The following is a 19,077-nucleotide window of genomic DNA, read 5'->3' on the forward strand; positions in this document are numbered from 1 at the left end:
TGCTAGGCACTGGAGACCTAAGGACAAATAATATTACTACTCAAATAACTGTTCCTGCTCCCAAAGAAAAAAACAAATCTATTGGAAAATAGGCACAAAAACGAAATTATAAAACACTGAAACAAGTGATATAATAGAAGTATTATACGATGCTATGATAGATGAGAGGGACAATAGAACTCCACTGGGATATGGTCAAAGGGGGCGAAGAGAAATGTCAAAAAAACCTTCTAATTAAGCAGAGTTTTGTGGCCTTACTTTTTTTTTTTTTTTTTACTTTTTGCAGGCTATATAGAAAAGCTTGAAAAGGTATAGAAGACAGGAACCAGGAAAGTCAAAAGGTGTTAAAAAATAAACTGAAGCAGGGACACTGGTGTGGCTCAGTCTGTTAAGTATCTGACTCTTGATTTCAGCTCAGGTCATGATCTCAGGGCAATAAGATCCGGCTCATGTTGGGCATGGAGTCTGTTAAGATTCTCTCTCTCTTCCCCTCCTCCCCAGCTCTCTCATTAAAAATATATATAAAAAATAAAATATACATATTTTTTTCTCCTTCCCTCTGCTCCTCCCCTCTTCTCTCTCTAAAAATAAAAAATTTAAAAAAAAAAATAAACTGAGGTCTGACAAAAAATTTTAAGAGTTTGAACAAAAATCTTCCAAATGGATTGCACTAAACCAAAAGTGGTGAAGTATGTTTCACCAACAGGAGCTGAGGCAGAGATTTTATAGAGCAAAGGTAAAAACAAAGTGAGGAAATTATTGATTGGCTATAGCCTATGGCTTAGTTGGCTGTTTGTGACTGGTTATCCTTGGTTTTAATTTCAAAACCTTGACGTGTTTACAGACAGATATTGGTTTGCTCATGCTGGCCAAAGGCATAGAGCCACCTCTGTTTAATGGCCTTGTTGTTTACTTAATTTAATAATCGATAATTCCAAATTTTAAAATACTTGCCTCATACGATTTTACACTGTGCCCGGCACTAGCTAGACAAAAAGGAGCAGGCTACCTGATTGCTATTCTCAAAAAGTTCACACGTATATGGGTAAAAAGCACAACTTTTTAAACTTACAACTTTAAAGTACCTAAGAAATATCAAGGGGACAAATCAACGGTGCAAAGAATAAAGTATTACAGAAAGCTGAGAAAAAAGGGTGCCCACGTGCTCCATCAGTGCCTTCAACTTGGGTCATGATCTCAGGATCTTCTGAATGAACCCCGCATGGGGCTCCCTGCTCAGCGGGGAGCCTGGTTCTCCCTCTGCCTGCCACTATCCCTGCTTGTGCTCTCTCTTGCTGACAAATAAATAAATAAATAAATATCTTATTTTTAAAAGGCTGAGAGAAGACCATGAAATAATGTGGGTTTGAATAATCATGAAATCTAGTAATACATAGCTCATAATAATTAAGTACAATAAAATTAGAAGTTTCCCACAAATCAATCTATCATCAGTCATCTATCTTACAGTAAAAAAAAAATCATGTGGCTAATCAAATTTTGGAGTCATAGAATTTATTTTGAATACACTTTTAACTGAAGGCTTTTCCAGACTGTCATAATATTAACAATTCACTAAAAATATATCTAAGTCAGGGGTACCTCGGTGGCTCAGTAGGTTAAGTGTTTGCCTCCGTCTCAGGTGATGATTCCGGAGTCCTTAGATCAAGGACCACGATGGGCTCTCTGCTCAGTGTGGGGGCATATGCTTCTGGCTTTGCCTCCCTCTGCTCATGCTCTCTCTCTCAAATAAATGAATAAAATCTTAAAATAAATAACTAAATATCTATATATCTAAGTCAAATGCTTGAGATGGCTTTAAGACATTTCTCTGGGAAACTCTAATACAGATGGCTTTGAAACATTTAACACCTAGCACCCTGTGGTTACTTCACTAACCATCTACCCCTTCTTACCAACAAAATAATTCCGTCTTTTTTACACTGTGAGCATTATTTGCAGCTCTGTTACAGCATTTTTTTACTGGGCTGTGATCTCTATAAGGGCAGGGGGCCATGTCTTACATATTTTTATTTGCAGTAGTGCTTTTACATAATCAGCACTTGTTAAATTTGACCAACTAGGTAACCATCTCCTAACTTGAAAAAAAAAAAAGAAAAAACAGACTACGCTGACATTCTTTTTTTTTTTTTTTCTCATTCCATCTAGTAGCTTTCTTTTCTCACCATTCATTTTTTAGGCCTAAAATAAGCTACCCTTTTCCTTCATCTAACTACCCACCAGCAGCAACTATATTTCCCCATACCTTTCCTTTTAACTTTTTATTTATTGCTAGGTCATTTTTGAATGTAATAAAATTACTTTAAATTCAACTGTTATTATTCTCTTCATTAAACTAACTTGAAATTAACTGGGATATGCTTTTTTTAATCAGTTGCTTTACAGAGAAAAGGTAAGGGGGAAAAAAATCTCAAGAGGAAACTGTAAAGATGATATATAGTAAGTGGAAAGCTAATCCTGTGGTCATTGTTTACTTTATTGAGATCTGTTCTCACTAAATGTTAGCACACTGCCTAACACAGAATATCCACGTAATAAACATAATTGCATATATATATTATGATATATATTATATTGCATATTATATATTACAATATATATTGCATATAAACTGTTGCATCTAATGCATGAATCCATCACCAAAGAGATTAACCAAATATCTCTCAAACCAGAAATGAAGGATCCAGATATTTCCTTTCAATCTATTCTGTATTTGAGAAATTTTATGTATTTAGATTATTGATATTTCTTATCCTAAAATACCTAATACTGATTTTCTGACAAGTGCTAAAATTATTCTTGCTTCCTATGACCTCACATAGAAAGATATATACTGGGACAACTAGGGTCAGCTCTTTGCTAGATTTGGCACTCAATAAATCTTTGGCCTTTGTATTTTGTCTGATTACAGATTATGAGACTAGCACACCCAGAAAAAACCAAAAATATAAAGCTATATATATATCAAATACTTTTATTTTTTTATTAAAAAAAAAAACAATTTTTAAGTAGGATCCACAGCCAATGCGGCGCTTGAACCCAGCACCCTGAGATCAATAGTCACAAGCTCTACTGGCTGAGCCAGTCAGGTGCCCCACATCACAAATATTTTTAAGCCCATAATTATCCATTTAACTATTTTCTTTCTTCTCTCCAAATTTTCTATAATCTTTTCAAAATGCAAGACCCAAAAGCAGATCAATTTATTTCTAATTATTTGCTACAGCTGGGGTAGAGAAGAGAATATAGTCAATATGGTTATATTAATTATTAATTTATTGAACAAAAAAGCAGATTTGGATATTTAATTCCTAAGGTGAAAAATTAACCTTTTGCTCATTAAAAAAAAAAAAGACTTTTTAAAAAGAGGGATATGTTATAAAAAAGAAAAAGAACAGAGGAAACATTAAAATTATATAAAACACATTTCTTAAAGTTAGAAATGCCTTAGCAGATGTCCGTAGAAACATGAAAGGACCTGGAATAGGGTGTTAGGAAAAAGGACACACAAGCACTTTTGCAGACTGCTTAATAGCAGAAATGATTTGGCAGATGGTTGCAAAAAGCCAGAGATCTATAACCAACTACCAACTTATGATAAAAGAAATGAACACACAAATTCTTTTTAAAGTGGGATTTAAAAATAGACATATTAAGAAAATAAAAGAACTATTTTAAGCTATCTAATACAATGTATTTAAAAAAATCATCTTTCAGTAAATATAATTTAAGGAGTATTTAACAGTTTTACAGAAGATTATACACCAGAAGTCCCCTAATGCATTTTACATAATCCAATTATTTTTTAAATGTAAATCTTTTAATACATTGTCAAATATCTTTTCTAAAAAGTAATGTACAGCTGCATGAAATATTCAAAAAGCAGTAATGTTGGAGAGAATTATTGGTAAGACAAAACACTTGGCAAAAGTCTGCCTTATATATTTAAGGACCTACCACCAGATCTCAGGGATCTCTTTTGGAATGTTACCACTACACAGGAGAGGGAGGGGGTATGATGAAAAAACACTGGAAGAGAAAGAAGAACTCCAAAACTGCAACCCTTCTCTGCCAACACTGGGGGAGAAAAATCAAGAGGAGAAAGTTGGTGGCAACCAGAAAAAAGAAACTCCTGAGCAGTAAATTAAATTTTGAAGAAAAAAAATTTTTTTAATTGGGTTAACATCATACGAAATGAAAAAGTCTTAGAGATCTGCTGTACATATATTGTGCTTATAGTTAACAATACCACACTGTATATTTAAAAACTTGTTAATGGGGCAGATCTCATGTTATGTATTTTTTTAACCAGAGTAGTATTAAGTATTGGGTTAACAAATAATATAGTTCTGATACATAAAATAACTTCAAATGTTTATCTGACAGAAAAGCCCTTGACTACCTCCCATTGACAGCTACTTTCTTCTTTGTTGAACATTTCTTTTTCATTTCTGGATGCTTTTTCTATCTTATCCTTCCATTTCTTTGCTTCGGTCTATCATACTTTTCCCTCTTTTACAAGCCCCGATACTCCTCATCCTACCTTAAAAGAAAATATTCAACTATTCTGCTTTGGTTCTCACATTTCCCACATCTAGCTGTGGCATGTAATGTTATTTGTTTTATTAATAGAGTGAACCTAAAAATAATATTAAACATTATAGTTTCCTCTGAAGAGTCATAATATATTTATACTTATAGATTTATATAAATCTCACAAATTTATCTTTTAAGTTACTTTTTTTTTAAAGATTTTATTTATTCATCTGACAGAGAGAGATCACAAGTAGGCAGAGAGGCAGGCAGAGAGAGAGAGAGGAGGAAGCAGGCTCCCTGCTGAGCAGAGAGCCCGATGCGGGACTCGATCCCAGGACCCTGAGATCATGACCTGAGCTGAAGGCAGCAGCTTAACCCACTGAGCCACCCAGGCGCCCCTAAGTTACATTTTTACATTAAAATATTTTCCCTCACAGAAAGTATTTTCTCTAAAACCAATTTGAAATAGAGACTCAAGCAATTATTCTTTAGTTGAGTGTAATTAAATGATCTTAATTCAGAGAGACACTCAGACAACAAAAATTATCAAGACTAATTATGTTTATTGTCCATATTCATCAGATAGAAAGTTAATTTTTATATACTACTGAGTTTAAAAAGGAAAATGCAAATAAAATATATGGTATATCACCTGTGTAATACAAAAGGTGAAATGAGAAAATATGCATGTATCTGTTTACTTTGCCAAAAGAAACACAGGAAGGATAAACCAGAACCAAAAAGATTGTTTATCTACAGGGAGTAAACAGAAATAAGGTGTATAGGATTGGGTGGGTAGGAATAGTGACATTGCTCTGAGTATGCTTTTTTTTTTTTTTTTAAGATTTTATTTATTCAGTTGAGAAAGAGAGACCCAGAGAGAAAGAGAGCATGAGCAGTGGAGATAGGCAGAGGTTGAGGGAGAAGCAGACTCCCTGCTGAGATGGGAGCCCAGTGTGGGGCTTGATCGCAGAACCTTGGGATCAGGATTTGAGCCTAAGGCAGATACTTAACCATCTGAGTCAGCCAGGCGCTCCTGAGTATGCTTTTTAAATATAGTTTTGTCTTTGTATTTTGTCTATGTTTTTTAACATAATTTTGTCTTTAATATAGTTTTGTCAAGTTACTATTTTACATATTCAGAAGATAAATCAACAAGGATGGGAGACAATGGAAACCTTAAGTAGAAAACACAACACATTTAACTGTGAATAACATATCACTTAAGGAAGGGGAAATGCAAGTAACTATTGAACACAGGACTTTAACTCCATATATTCAGTATAAAGATCAAAGCAAAAGTAAACAAATATTAAACTCTAGTTTTTTGCAGTAGTATAGATAAGCCATTCTGAAAGAACTTACTTTGTACTGCAGAATTGAGCAAGTGAGCAAATATATTTGAGAATAATGGGAGCCAGGCTCACTCACTGTTTCCAAATATGGAAAAAAGAAAGACTGGAATTAACCAACTGTGATGTTGAATTGGTGGCATCAGAATGAACTCATGATTTTTAGTATGGAAAGGAAGGAAGGAGAAGTGGAAGAAAGAAAAGGGAAGAAAAGAAAACAGAGGGAAGGACAGGAGAAAGAGAAAATTGTTCTTTAATATATATTTATACTCCATTTCTTAGCTCTCTGAAAGGACCTTGAAGCAAACACACCTCATTGAAATGAGCTTGCTAGCATTCTCATATTGTTTTTAAAATACCAGAAAGCACCAAGAAAAGAATAGATCTCCTTGGAGAAATGGATAATTTGGGGGGCTGGATTGGGAAAGTGCAAGATAAGACTGAAACATCTTGTGCCAGCAAAGCAGTGCTCAAAAAATGATGAGGAAACATTATCCCACCCACCCACCCCCAAAAATTCATAGGAGCTGGCTTAATGGGACTCCACTAGACAAAGCTGGGACAATTTTCACAACAAAATTTAAAAATTACAGAAATAAAATAAAGAACCTATGAGTCTAATCTGACGTAAGTAAACAAATGGGTAGGAAAAGACAGGCTTTTCCGTGCAGCAGAATACCAACTAATCAATATGGAAGGAATTATGGAATTAAAAAAAAAAATCACCATTTGGCAACCATGTGAATAATAAATGATTCAGCTGAATATCAACAATAGATGCTAAAATAGTAGGTGGAATTTTATGGAGGAAGAGAATATTTTTACATAGCCTGAAAGTATTTGTTCACAAATTATTTATTAAAAGGTAAAAATAGTAACTTCACAGTGGATTACTTTAGTGAATACAACCTTTCAAAGTAATCAAAGTTAACATCACCAATAATGGATCAAACCAGCATCGTGAACCTCGCAATCTGATGCCCTAATTACTGCTGCTAAAAACTGTGTACACTGAATCTAATTATAAGAAAATATCATACAAACACAAATTGAGGGACATTCTATAAAGAAAAAACAGATCTGTATTCTTCAAACCTATTAAGATCATAAAAGAAAGACTGAGGAAACTATATTAAAGGAGGTTAGAGAGATATGACAAAAGCAGTGTGTTATTCTGTACCAGAAAAAAACAAATTTCTATAAAAGATGTTATTAGGGCCCTTGTTAAAATTTGAATATTAACTGTATATTCAATTTAACATCAATGTTAAATTTCCTGATTTTGACCAATGTACTGTGATTATGTAACAGAAAATCCTCACCCTCGAGAAGTGCACTGAAGTATTTTATGGTAAAAGGGGCATGTTGCATGTCTATAAATGATCCTTAAATACTTAGGGGAAAAAAAAGTATGTGTGTCTGTGTATGTGCGTGTATATATGTAGTCAAGTGGGGGAGAGAGAAGGAGAAAGCCAATGATAAAGTATATGGGACAAAATGTTAACAGGAAATGAATTTGGATAAAGGATACGCAGGAGTTTTTTCTACAATTCTTACAACCTTTCTGCAAATGTGAAATTATATCAAAATTAAAATTTTTTTTAAGTCAACCCTTCATTTTAACATCTGAGGTAAGCCAAATTCTAGCAGTGGTTCAGAGTCAATCTTCTAAGTCCAATTACTTTCACACAACATCTCATTTAATCAAGATTCAGAAAAATAAGGTTAAAAAAAAATCCTAAGTTCTGTCTGTAAAAGAAGTGAAATCTGATTTGATACTCTGTCATAACATCCCTTCCCTGTTTTGTTACAAAAGCCCTCTTCTCTTTCTCTTTACTTTTCCATGGTAGCCTGAGGCCAGTTGTGTTCAGTTAATCAGTGTCCTATTCCCATGACTACAGTGATTCTTTCATTAGCACAGGACACAAGTTTCCTCAGGACTCTCCTGCAACTTGTCTGCAAGAGATACTGAGGAAGGACTCTCTGCTGACACTTCTTCTCTATGGATGGGCCTTGAGCTACTGGCTGCCATCACGCTCACCTTGTAGGGAGAACCCATCTAAGAGATGATGAGAACAGGGGTGTAATTGCAGCTGTGCTTGAAGATCCACCCCTAGAGTTAGGTGAACCAAAATCTCCATCTGTGCATAAGTTAGTCAAATAAGTTTCCATTACTTTTGATGAATGTATTTTAAATTGACAAAGTAGGTAAAGTGTAATACAGACAAAAGCAGTTCAAGTTATTTTAATGAAAATAAAAACATTTCCTCAAAAAGTAGAAAAATCGTGCTTTTTACTCACCAGTAATAAAGCTACACTCAAATTAAACAAAACTCCAACTCTGTTGAGTGGAAATTAACATGTAACAGAAAATAAAGACAATATTAGGAGTGCCTGGGTGGCTCAGTTGGTTTAAGCGTTTGCGTTGGGCTTAGGCTGTGATCCTGGGGTCTTGGGATTGAGTCCCACATTGGGCTCCCTGCTCACCGTGGAGTCTGCTTCTCCCTCTACCCTTCCCCCTCTGCTCATGATCTCTCACTCTCTCTTTCAAATAAATAAATAAAAAATTTTTTAAAAAGAAAAGAAAGATAATATTAAATAGCTTATTAAATGTTGCATTGTGCCCATATTTTTTGTGTGTGTCCGTATTTTTTTTAGTGTGGTTATGTTATAAAGTTAAATTCAAAACCAAAACTGATAACAGCTTAACAACTATTTTCAGTGATATCACAGAAAAAGTAAAGCTGAAAGCTCAGATCAAATCCCATGATATGCCAGCTTTACTTTCTCCCATGACAACAGTTTTATAGCCTATTCACAAAGCAAATGACTACAAAGAATATGGATTAAATGTGTAGACAGAGGCATGCAGATCTACAAATATCAGCTCTGTAAAACAACGAAAAGTGTAAGTCACACTAATATGTCTTTTAAATACAAAGATGAGCATACAACATTTATTAAAAACTTACCATCAGAACTTGTGAGGACAAAGCTTTCTGCTTGACTTTGTTTCTTTATGCCTAAACTTTTTGGAAACCAGTGAAGATCTATTGGGTAAATATCATCAGGAAGCTTTACTATTTGACTTGTTTCACTGGTTAACAAGTTCCACTTCACTATCTGGTGATCATCACTACATGAATACAGTTCTTCAGCCGTAGTCCAGCCCACACAGCTTACTAATTCTTGATGTATAACCATGTTAAGGAGACACACAAAAACCTTAAATCATAATAAAATAATTTGCAGATGCAGATTATAGGAAAAAGATAAGATAGAGTAAAACGTTTCAACTTTCTAAATACATTTTCATTTCATGACTTGCATCTATCAAGACAATTGCAAGAAGAATGGAAAGCAAGAATCCACATGCCAAAAGAGAAAAAAAAGAAAGATCTGACATGAAAAATTTTAAATTTTGTTACAAAAGATTCCATAAATAAGGCCAGAAGATACACAAAGACATTTAACAGATCAAAAGGTATAAAAGGATATACACTAAACTGCTGGGGGACAGGTGAGAATAATGAATTGTAATTTTTAAATCTATATAGATCTATATCATATTAGAAGAAATATGTATTATTTTGATAAGTTAAAAAAAATCAAGTGTTAAAAGAAGACCGAAATCTAACAGGAAAATACCTGCTTAAATTACATATTATAATAACAATTTACCTAGAAAAAACCCTACAGCCTACCTGCCAAAATAAAATCTTACCAAACTTTTTGACATTAAACCCAGGAAACAATTCAATTATAATTTACTGCACCTACATGACGCATAGCACTGGATAAGATATGAACCCTAAAATTCCTACTTTATTTAACCCATTTTTTCGGCCTCTGATTTATCAGGAGGATTTCCATAAATTGAGGTGCTCAAGGAGCCCTCTGTTCCTCCATCAGAACAGGCTGCCTACCCTAGCAGAACTGTGTATATAGAGAAGGCATTTCAGTTTGTCATTTAAGAGAAACCTTTCTCTTTCATATATCTGGGTATCTGTATTACCAGATCATTCCTAGTTGGGTTGTTTTCTTGCTATTTTTGTATAATCCTTTTACTTCCTCCTCTTCTCACTAGTGCTTTTTATTGGCTTTTCTGAACAATCAATAAACTCCAAGGAAAAAGAAACAATGTGCTATAATTATTCTGGAATGTTCTAAGATTTAGTATTTCAAAATGACAGAGTAAGCAAATAACCAAAAGGTAAAAGAAATTACAGGAAGATCTTTAGAGTCTTCAAAAACAGATAACAAAGTAGCACTGGAATATTCAACATATAATCTAAACAAAAGGACCTGGATATCACGAGACCATTACTGAAAAAACTGTTCCAATATAATTGCTATGGTCTAAATAATGTTAGGTAAAACGTAACATTAGTAAGGGAGAATGTTAGATAAAACCAAGAAAGGAAGAAAAATACACAAAAACAGCACACCATTCCAAAACAAAAACATTAAGTTTATCCTTGTATAAATTGCTGTAAGTGCACAACAGATGTGTGTGATAGATCTTCAGCCTAACAGGTCAACTAAGAACATGGGAGAAATGAGGGGACTGACAGATTAAGAAAGTTTAAAAAACTGTTATACTTCAACTTGAAAAGGTAAAAGCAGACTACAGACACAGTCAAAATCTGTAAGACTGTATATGGCATGAACTCTTGAGAGAACACTTTGAAAAGACAGTAAAAAGGATTTAAGGAGAAATCAAAGGAATTCTATTTTACTCAATAGGTTAAATAAGCAGGATAGTATAAATTTTAAAAATTTGATCAAATATCTAAACAGTGCTTTGCTATCTCTGATGAAGGACCACATTTTTCTCTATTTCCAACCTGTATAAGATAAAATAAAAATTAATTATTAGAAAAATGATCTTATATTTGGGTGTTATGACAATGTCAAATTGCTGTTAAGAATTTACCTCTTACTTTCTAATTTCTGTACTCATCCTTTCACAGACCTGTAATAGTCTACAGTTGATTCTTACAGAAGCACTAATCTAAATAACTAAGGATGAAGGTAGAGAGACCTGTCATATCCTCCTGATACATAATTGGGTATTCCTGCTAACACAATATAGAGTCATGCATTTGAGAAAATATTTATAATCACGACCTTCCCACATGAAATAATAAAGGTCTCACTGCTCAGATTTCCCTGGCTTAAACTCCACTTTATCATGAGTATGAAGAAACAGAGCAAAACTCAGTGAAAACATACTAAATCACAATAGCAAAGAAGTTACTTTGTTAAAAAAAAAAAAAAGCCACTCTTTAGGATCCTACTAGACTAAACAAAAACTGTGTTTTATGCACTTAAACAGAGTAAAAAAGATGTCAGTAAGAATTTGAAAGTAAGATTTAGAGCAAATAGTTTGCTTTGGAAAACTACCTGCAGCACATGATCTCAAATATTTCAAAAACAATTTAGCTAAATTACCATTAAAAGAATAAAAAAATCCACTCTATAACTAGAATACAAAATAGGAAACTTTTAACAATAGATGATCACAATAAGTTTTTAAGTATCAAAAGGATATGTTTTGGTTCTTTTAAAAGAGATATCTTCAGTCTCATGTCTCCACTTCCAGCAAAATTTTAAAATGCAATTTGATTGTATTCACTGTAAAATAAAAGTTGGGGGAAAATATAAAATCTGTATTAAAAACAAACACATGTACACAAAAAATAAAAGCAAACAAAACATTTTAGCACTCTAAGGACACCAAAACACCTTTAATACTGTTGGCATCAAATACATGGAAAGAAGAAGAAAACTAGTCAGTATGCTAATCCTGCCAAGGAGTGACTGGAAGCCTTGGGTGGGACTCCAGAGGTCCTCTACAGCCTGCCTGAACATTATACAAGTACAGACCACCACTAATTCTGAGCAGGTAAATAATTTCCAAAAGCTGTCCTAGGGCCAAATCAAAAGACTCTATAAACTGGGAACCCCTTAACGGCAGATCATTATTGGTCCTATTGAATGGTACATTACAATAAATTCTCAAGGTCTAATCAAGGGATCAAGGCCTTAGTTTTAATGGCTTCAATTCTGGAGCCCACATGTGACTATTATGACATCATCAGTCTGAGGTTTACATTCTGTTGGACATAGATACACTGACCAACAGTTATGATTGTCACAGTAGCAATGAAAAAAATACGTGAGTTATTTAAGAAAGAGGTAATAAATCTCTTATAAGAGTTCTATAAAAATTGCAATGATAATTTGCCAAATAAAAATATAGAAAAAGATGGGGCGCCTGGGTGGCTCAGTGGGTTAAGCCACTGCCTTCGGCTCAGGTCATGATCTCAGGGTCCTGGGATCGAGTCCCGCATTGGGCTCCCTGCTCGGCAGGGAGCCTGCTTCCTCCTCTTTCTCTCTGCCTGCCTCTCTGCCTACTTGTGATCTCTCTCTGTCAAATAAATAAATAAATAAAATATCTTCTTTAAAAAAAAAAAAAAATATATATATATATAGAAAAAGAATAATACTCCCCCAAATAACCTTGTCATCACAAGAAAACAATCAAATGGAATTTCCTTAAAAAATTAAAAATAGAACTACCCTATAATCCAGAAGCACCCTACTGGATATTTACCCAAAGAATACAAAAACACTAATTCAAAAGGAAATATGTACCACTGTGTTCATTGTACCATTATTTACAATAGCCAAATTACGGAAGCAGCCCAAGTGTAAATTGACAGATGGATAAAGAAGAAGTGGTGTATGTGTGTATGTGTGTATATAATGAAGTATTAATCATCCATAAAAAAGAATGAATTCTTGCCATTTGCAACAACATGGATGGAACTACACAGTATTATGCTAAGTGAAGTAAGTCAGAGAAAGACAAGTGCCATATGATCTCACTCATATGTGGAACTTAAGAAACGAAGCAAACAAAGGGGAAAAAAGAGACAGACAAACCAAGAACAGATTCTTAACTATAAAGAACAAACTGGTGATTATGAGGGGCGGGGTTGTGCTTGAAACTGGTGATGAGGATTAAAGAGTACACTTACCGTGATGACCAATGAGTAATGTACAGAATTGCTGAATCACTGTATTGTATATCTGAAATTAACATAACCCTGTATGTTAACTATACTGGAATGAAAATGAGAAACTTAAAAATATATATATAAATTGGAACACCTGGTGGTTCAGTCAGTTAAGCACCTTTTTTTTTTAAGACAATGTGTTTGAGAGCGAGAGAAAGCACAACAAGAGGGAGAGTCAGAGAGAAGCAGACTCTCCGCTGAGCAGGGAGCCCAATGCGGGACTTGATTCCAGGACTCCAGGATCATGACCTGAGCCTAAGGCATTTGCTTAACCAACTGAACCACCCAGGCGCCCCAGAATCTGACTCTGGATTTCAGCTCAGGTAATGATCTCAGGGTCCTGAGATCCAGCTCCAGGTGGATCTCCAAGCTCAGTGTCCCGGGAATCTGCTTGAGATTCTCTCCTTTACCTTCTGCCCCTTGCCTCTCTGAAACTCCCCCACCACTCATGCATATACACATGCGCTCTCTCTCTCTAAAATAAATAAATAAATAAAATTTTTTAAATTACTCTTGGGAACCAGGGGGTTCAGCTGGTTAGCAGCCGATTTTTTTTTTAAGATTATTTATTTATTTGACAGACAGAAATCACAAGAAGGCAGAGAGGCAGGCAGAGAGAGAGGAGGAAGCAGGCTCCCCGCTGAGCAGAGAGCAAGATGTGGGACTTGATCCCATGACCCTGAGATCAAGACCCAAGCTGAAGGCAGAGGCTTAACCCACTGAGCCACCCAGGCGCCCCTGCAGCCGATTCTTGATTTTGGTTCAGATCATGATCTCAAGGTCCTGGGATTGAGCCTAGGGTCAGGCTCCCCACTCAGTGGAAGTCTGCTTATCTCCCCTCCCTCTGCTCACTCTCTTGCAAGTAAATAAAGAAATCTTTTTAAATTTTTTTAAAAAATAAATTATTCATATATATAACTCATATATTTATTTATATAAACAAGAAAATTGCTAAATTGTCTAAACCTAATTTATAGTTACAGGATTCTTTCTGAGTAATATCACTAACTTAAAAAGAAAAAAACAAATGAAAGTGTAATTAAAGGAAAAAATATCTCTTTGCCCAGTAGAAAATTACTGCTAACTACATCAAAGGAGCTGCTGAGTACAGATAAGTATTCAGTGGACCTCCCTTAGATAATTTCTCATTCTCCCAAACCCAAGAAGACTTTTAGATCAGCAAAGTGCTAAACACAGCTGTATTTCAAAGCACCTTTTTCACTTATTCTGCTCATTAATTTGTTAGATTGAGTGGGGGTGGGGACTGTTAAAACCACAGGAAAAAATCTTAAGATTTATGGTCAACCAACATGCAACTAGGGTCAGAAACACTTCTTTTCCGGTTAGTTCATTTAGGGAGATTTCTGTCCTTCTTAAAAAGTATGAATCTATGTATAGTAGCCAGAGCAAGAATATGCTCTCTCTGAGGCACACCTTCCGGGCCTTATTTTTTCATCTTTGGGAGTACCTTTAGCACCTTTCTCAAAACTACTTCCTCCTTTCCATCAGAACTTCTCCTAATTATAGGGAGGAAAAAGAGCAAAAGTACTTACAAAATCCTGCTTTTTTTCCACAATGATTCAAATTCACCAAGCTTATAAGGATTTTAAAACAATAAAGGCAGACAAATTGGTGACAACACAATAGATAAGAAAATACATGTAAAATCTGAATATACAATTGCAATCAGAAACTTAAAAGATCTTTGGCAAAGGCATGATGTATCCTACATCAAAATACCTCAAATTGTTGAAAACCATGATAATTAGGAATAATTCCTCACCAAAGAAATTATAATCCCATGTAAATAGTAAAGGCAGTATGGTTTTGATAAGAAAGGTATCTGCGACCATTCAGAAACCTGGTGCCAAGGAATCAGAGCAAGGCATTCCAACACTGGGAAGATTCTCCCTTGCTCAGAAAGATATTCTATCCTATTTAGCTGAGATCATCTGCATGAAGGATATGTGCATTCTAATATGAGACTGGATAGTAGGGTAAGAGAAAAGAAGTATTAGAGCATTGCCAATTTGAGGAAGTACAAAGCTTCCTGAGGACTGCATTGAGGCATTTTTTCCACCCAAAGCCATGGTCATCAAGGCTGATCAGTCAGTAGTATTTGGGAAGAGGGAGTGGCTGAGGTGGGGAGATAATAGTAAGAAAATCTCCACAGTATAGCTAACTTGATCTACTCTGCAATTTTATATGAGAAAATGATGGGAGCAACTATGCCTTTACCCCTAAAAATCACTGATAAGTTGTTTTTGGTCCAGTATAGGTCAACATTTGTGGGGCTTAAGAAGAAAAAATGTAAGGGACTCCTGGGTGGCTCAGTTGGCTAAACATCTGCCCTCACCTCAGGCCATGATCCCAGAGTCCTGGGATCAAGTCCCACATTGGGCTCCTTGCTCAGCTGGGAGCCTGCTTCTCCCTCTCTCTCTGCCTGCCACTCTCCCTGCTTGTGCTCTTTCTCTCTGTCAAATAAACAAATAAAATCTTAAAAAAAAAAAAAAACTAAACTAAAATTCAGATTGGAGTTTTAAGTTTTATTTTATTATGTGTCAATTATATCAGATTTTGAGAGAGAATGTAGACATTGGTAATGATAAGGTCGGTTAAGATTGTGTAAGTGCAGGGCGCCTGGGTGGTTCGGTGGGTTAAGCCTCTGCCTTCAGCTCAGGTCATGATCTCAGGGCCCTGGGATCAAGCCCCACATTGTGCTCTCTGCTTGGCAGGGAGTTTGCTTCCCCCAGTCTCTCTCTGCCTGCCTCTCTGCCTACTTGTGGTCTCGGTGTTTCTCTCTCTCTCTCTCTCTCTCTCTCTCTCTGTCAAATAAATAAATAAAATCTTTAAAAAGGAAAAAAAAAAAAAAAAAGACTGTGAAAGTGGGTATATGAGGCCAAGGAGTTAAGAGGCCAGGGAATGGAGTGGAATGATTTGTGGATATTAAATCACTGAGAATAATGACAATAATAGTAGTAGAGGAAAAGACAGCTAGGTGCTCAAATATTCATTGAATGAGGAAAAACTGCAGAGATCTGCAACTGACTACAAAAAGGATAGAGAATGGTTTAATCTGGTAGGACTTGTTTAAAGGGACTAGAGATATATAAAGAGAAAGAGAAAAAGAATCCATTGTCCAGATACATCAGTGAGAAATAAGGCCTTTTGACACATGGGATCCTGGGAGGCAAACAGCCTCTACTTGAAGGGGTCATGGGGAAAGCAATTTCCTTAGGAAACAACAAGATTTAAGTTAGACTACCAAGGTAAAGGGATCATTCAGAGTAAAGGCTGAGAATGCAGATTTGGCCAATAACATACTGTGAGTTCCAAAAGGTAGAATGGTAGGATTTATGGGGAGGAGTTAAGAGTTTGGGACAAATGGTAGAAAATGGTAGAAATGGCAGGCTGTCCTCCAATATTCATTCATCCCTCCTTCTGTGATAAAAAAAAATCTGAATTTTTGCTGTACACTGGCCACCTAGAATAAAACTATGTTTCCCAGCTGCCCTCAAAACTAGATGTGGCCACACAGGGCATTAACAATTCTGAAACCCATGTGGAGATGGTACATCATCATCAACCTAGTGGCCCAATCTGGGATTTACATTCTGTGGTTAACCACAACAGCAATACGAAAAGTAAATGAGTTTCCTAAGGAAGCCATTTTATTAACTCTTACAAAAGTTTTATAAATCACAACATAATTGACAAATAAAACTTGAAAAATAAGAGTAACACTCTCCACGCTATGTCATCAAGGCCATGTATACAACAGTAAGAAGATAGAAAGAGCCAAGATTCCTGACCTTGTGGAGAGTCCTATCAGTTTTTACCACCTTTTCAGTGACAGATAATAAAGTTTTATCATGTGTAAATTACCATCATCAACAGCTAAGCCCAGTAACGAACTAATATAGGGAATTAAGAGTCTTGAATGTGGAGATTGAGGTAAACATAAGGTATACTGGAATAGTCCAGTGGTCTCACAAGGGAGGGTGGATAATCAATTTAAATTGCAGCCATCTTCCTGGAACTGGTCTCTAAGGTAGTTAGCAGTGTTGATGCAGTTTTGTAAGGGAGGAAGAGGCAATCTTCCTAAGAGTACATGGAACTCTGCGGGATTCCTTTTCAATCTACTGGGGTGTTAGGCTTTACTTCAATGGGCAGTTTAGGAAGGGAAAGGAACTGCAGAGTTATAGAGGGAATAAATTTCACCAACTTCTTGTCCTAATTTTCCCAGCCTTAAACTGTGGGCTCCGTTTTTGTACCTCCTCTATATTTACACTACTGCCATGGTGGTATCACCCAGCTTCATGGTTTAATATAAATTCAAACATATTGACTGCATAGTGATAATTTCCAATTTCCTATCTCCAGTTCAGACCTCTCCACTGAACCTGATTTTATATCTAACTGATTATTTGACAACTTATCTGAATGTCTAACATACATCTCAAACTTGAGATCCAGATGAAACCACTGATCATTCCTCTATCCGCTCCTCTCACAGCCTTACCAATCTCAGTAAATGGGAATTCCTTTCTTGTGGTTGCACAGGCCTAGAATTAGAATTAGAATTATTACTGACTCTCCTCTCACATCTCAACTCCAACTTTTAAAAATCAAAACTTTTACACTCTATCTTCAGAGTATCTGATTTTTGCCACCCCCACTGTTATGACCCCAGTTTAAGGTGCTATCATTTGTTGGCTTGGATATAATAGCCTCTTAATTGGCCTCTAACCCCTCATCATCTATACTTACCACAGCAGCCAAAGTGACTGTTTTAAAATAGATCATAGCACTTCTTTGCTCAAAATATTACAATGACTTCCTATCTCACTCAAAGTTAAAGTTCTTCCAACAGTGTTCAAAGCTTTTCTTAATCTGGACTCCTCTACTGTAATGGTTAATTTTATGTGTCAACCTGGCTATACAACAGTGCCCAATTATTTGGGCTAATCTAAATGTTGCTTAAATGTATTTTTTAGAAGTGATTAACATTTATAATCAGTCGACTTAGAGTAAAGCAGATTTCCCTACATAATGTGAGTGGCCTCCATCTAATCAGCTGAAGGCCTTATGACAAAAGACCACTATGTCCTCAAGAAGGAATTCTGCCTCCAGACTGCAACACAGAAATTTTGCCCAAGTTTCTATTTTTTGGACCCAAGACTACAACATCAACTCTTCTTTCTCTGGAGAGCCCTAACATATCCTAATATTCTCTGACCCTACCTGATTCCTCTCTCTCTCTTCACTCAAACTGCTCCAAACACACAAACCTCTTCCTTTTCTAACATACTAAGAATGCTCCTGCCTCAGGGCCTTTGAACTTGTATTCTTTGACTGAAGTCCCTGCCCCCAGGTAGGCGCATGGCTTACTCCTTTTCCCCCCAAATCACCTTCTCAGTGAAGCCTTCCCTGTACAAGCTATTTAAGGCCAACTGCCATACTATGCATTTTACTTACTGTTCCCTTTCTAAAATGTAAGCTTCCTAAGTGCAAGAACTTTTGTCTATTTTGTTCATTCCTATATTCTCTGCATCTAGAACCATCCTTGCATGCTCTAAAACGGAATCAGCAGCATAGGTCATAAGGGTAGAAGTTGAAATTATATAACTGTACATATTAAGCTATTTAAGTGTAGAGATTCAAGGATGGAATAGAATAGTAGCTATAAAGGTCTTTTTAACTAGGGTAAACTCCAGCATGTTTGGGGACAAAAAAGAAGGAATCAGTGGAGAGGGATAGATTGGCAATAGTATAGAAGCAGAAAATAACTAAGACAACACAGTCATCCATGAAGTCACTGGATCAAGGGCACTGATAAACATATAAATTAACAGTTCACAGAAACATAAGTACAGATGGTAGGTGGGCAATCAAAAACATGAAACAATGCTTAGCCTCAATTATAATTAAAGAAATGAAAACTAAAACAACTAGATACCATTTTTCTGTTATCAGAGTGGTTAAACGCAAAATACTCAGAACCCAGTGCTGGCATATGGAGAAACAGAAACGCAACGCATACATTACTGAAGAGCAGGTAAATTACTGCTAATGGTCATTTA

At 35.7% G+C, this 19,077-nt stretch overlaps 1 protein-coding gene across 3 annotated transcripts in view; it reads right to left on the reverse strand.

The window, feature by feature from the left end:
- The window catches only part of IFT80 (intraflagellar transport 80), a 114,376-nt gene that overhangs the window by 88,057 nt on the left and 7,242 nt on the right, over positions 1-19,077 (reverse strand). For 2 of the 3 annotated variants that reach the window (XM_044251697.1, XM_044251698.1), the window contains exons 2-3: positions 11,464-11,546; positions 8,882-9,103 (exon numbers count right to left, since the gene is read on the reverse strand). In XM_044251697.1, the coding sequence (XP_044107632.1) occupies positions 8,882-9,103; positions 11,464-11,500 (259 nt within the window). In that variant the 5' untranslated portion in view covers positions 11,501-11,546. Of the gene's footprint in view, positions 1-8,881; positions 9,104-11,463; positions 11,547-12,955; positions 12,989-19,077 lie in introns of those variants that run through there. The other variant, XM_044251699.1, reaches the window with a different exon arrangement.

This window comes from Neovison vison, chromosome 6 (assembly GCF_020171115.1).
Source record: "Neovison vison isolate M4711 chromosome 6, ASM_NN_V1, whole genome shotgun sequence".
In the NCBI taxonomy this organism is placed as follows: domain Eukaryota; kingdom Metazoa; phylum Chordata; class Mammalia; order Carnivora; family Mustelidae; genus Neogale; species Neogale vison.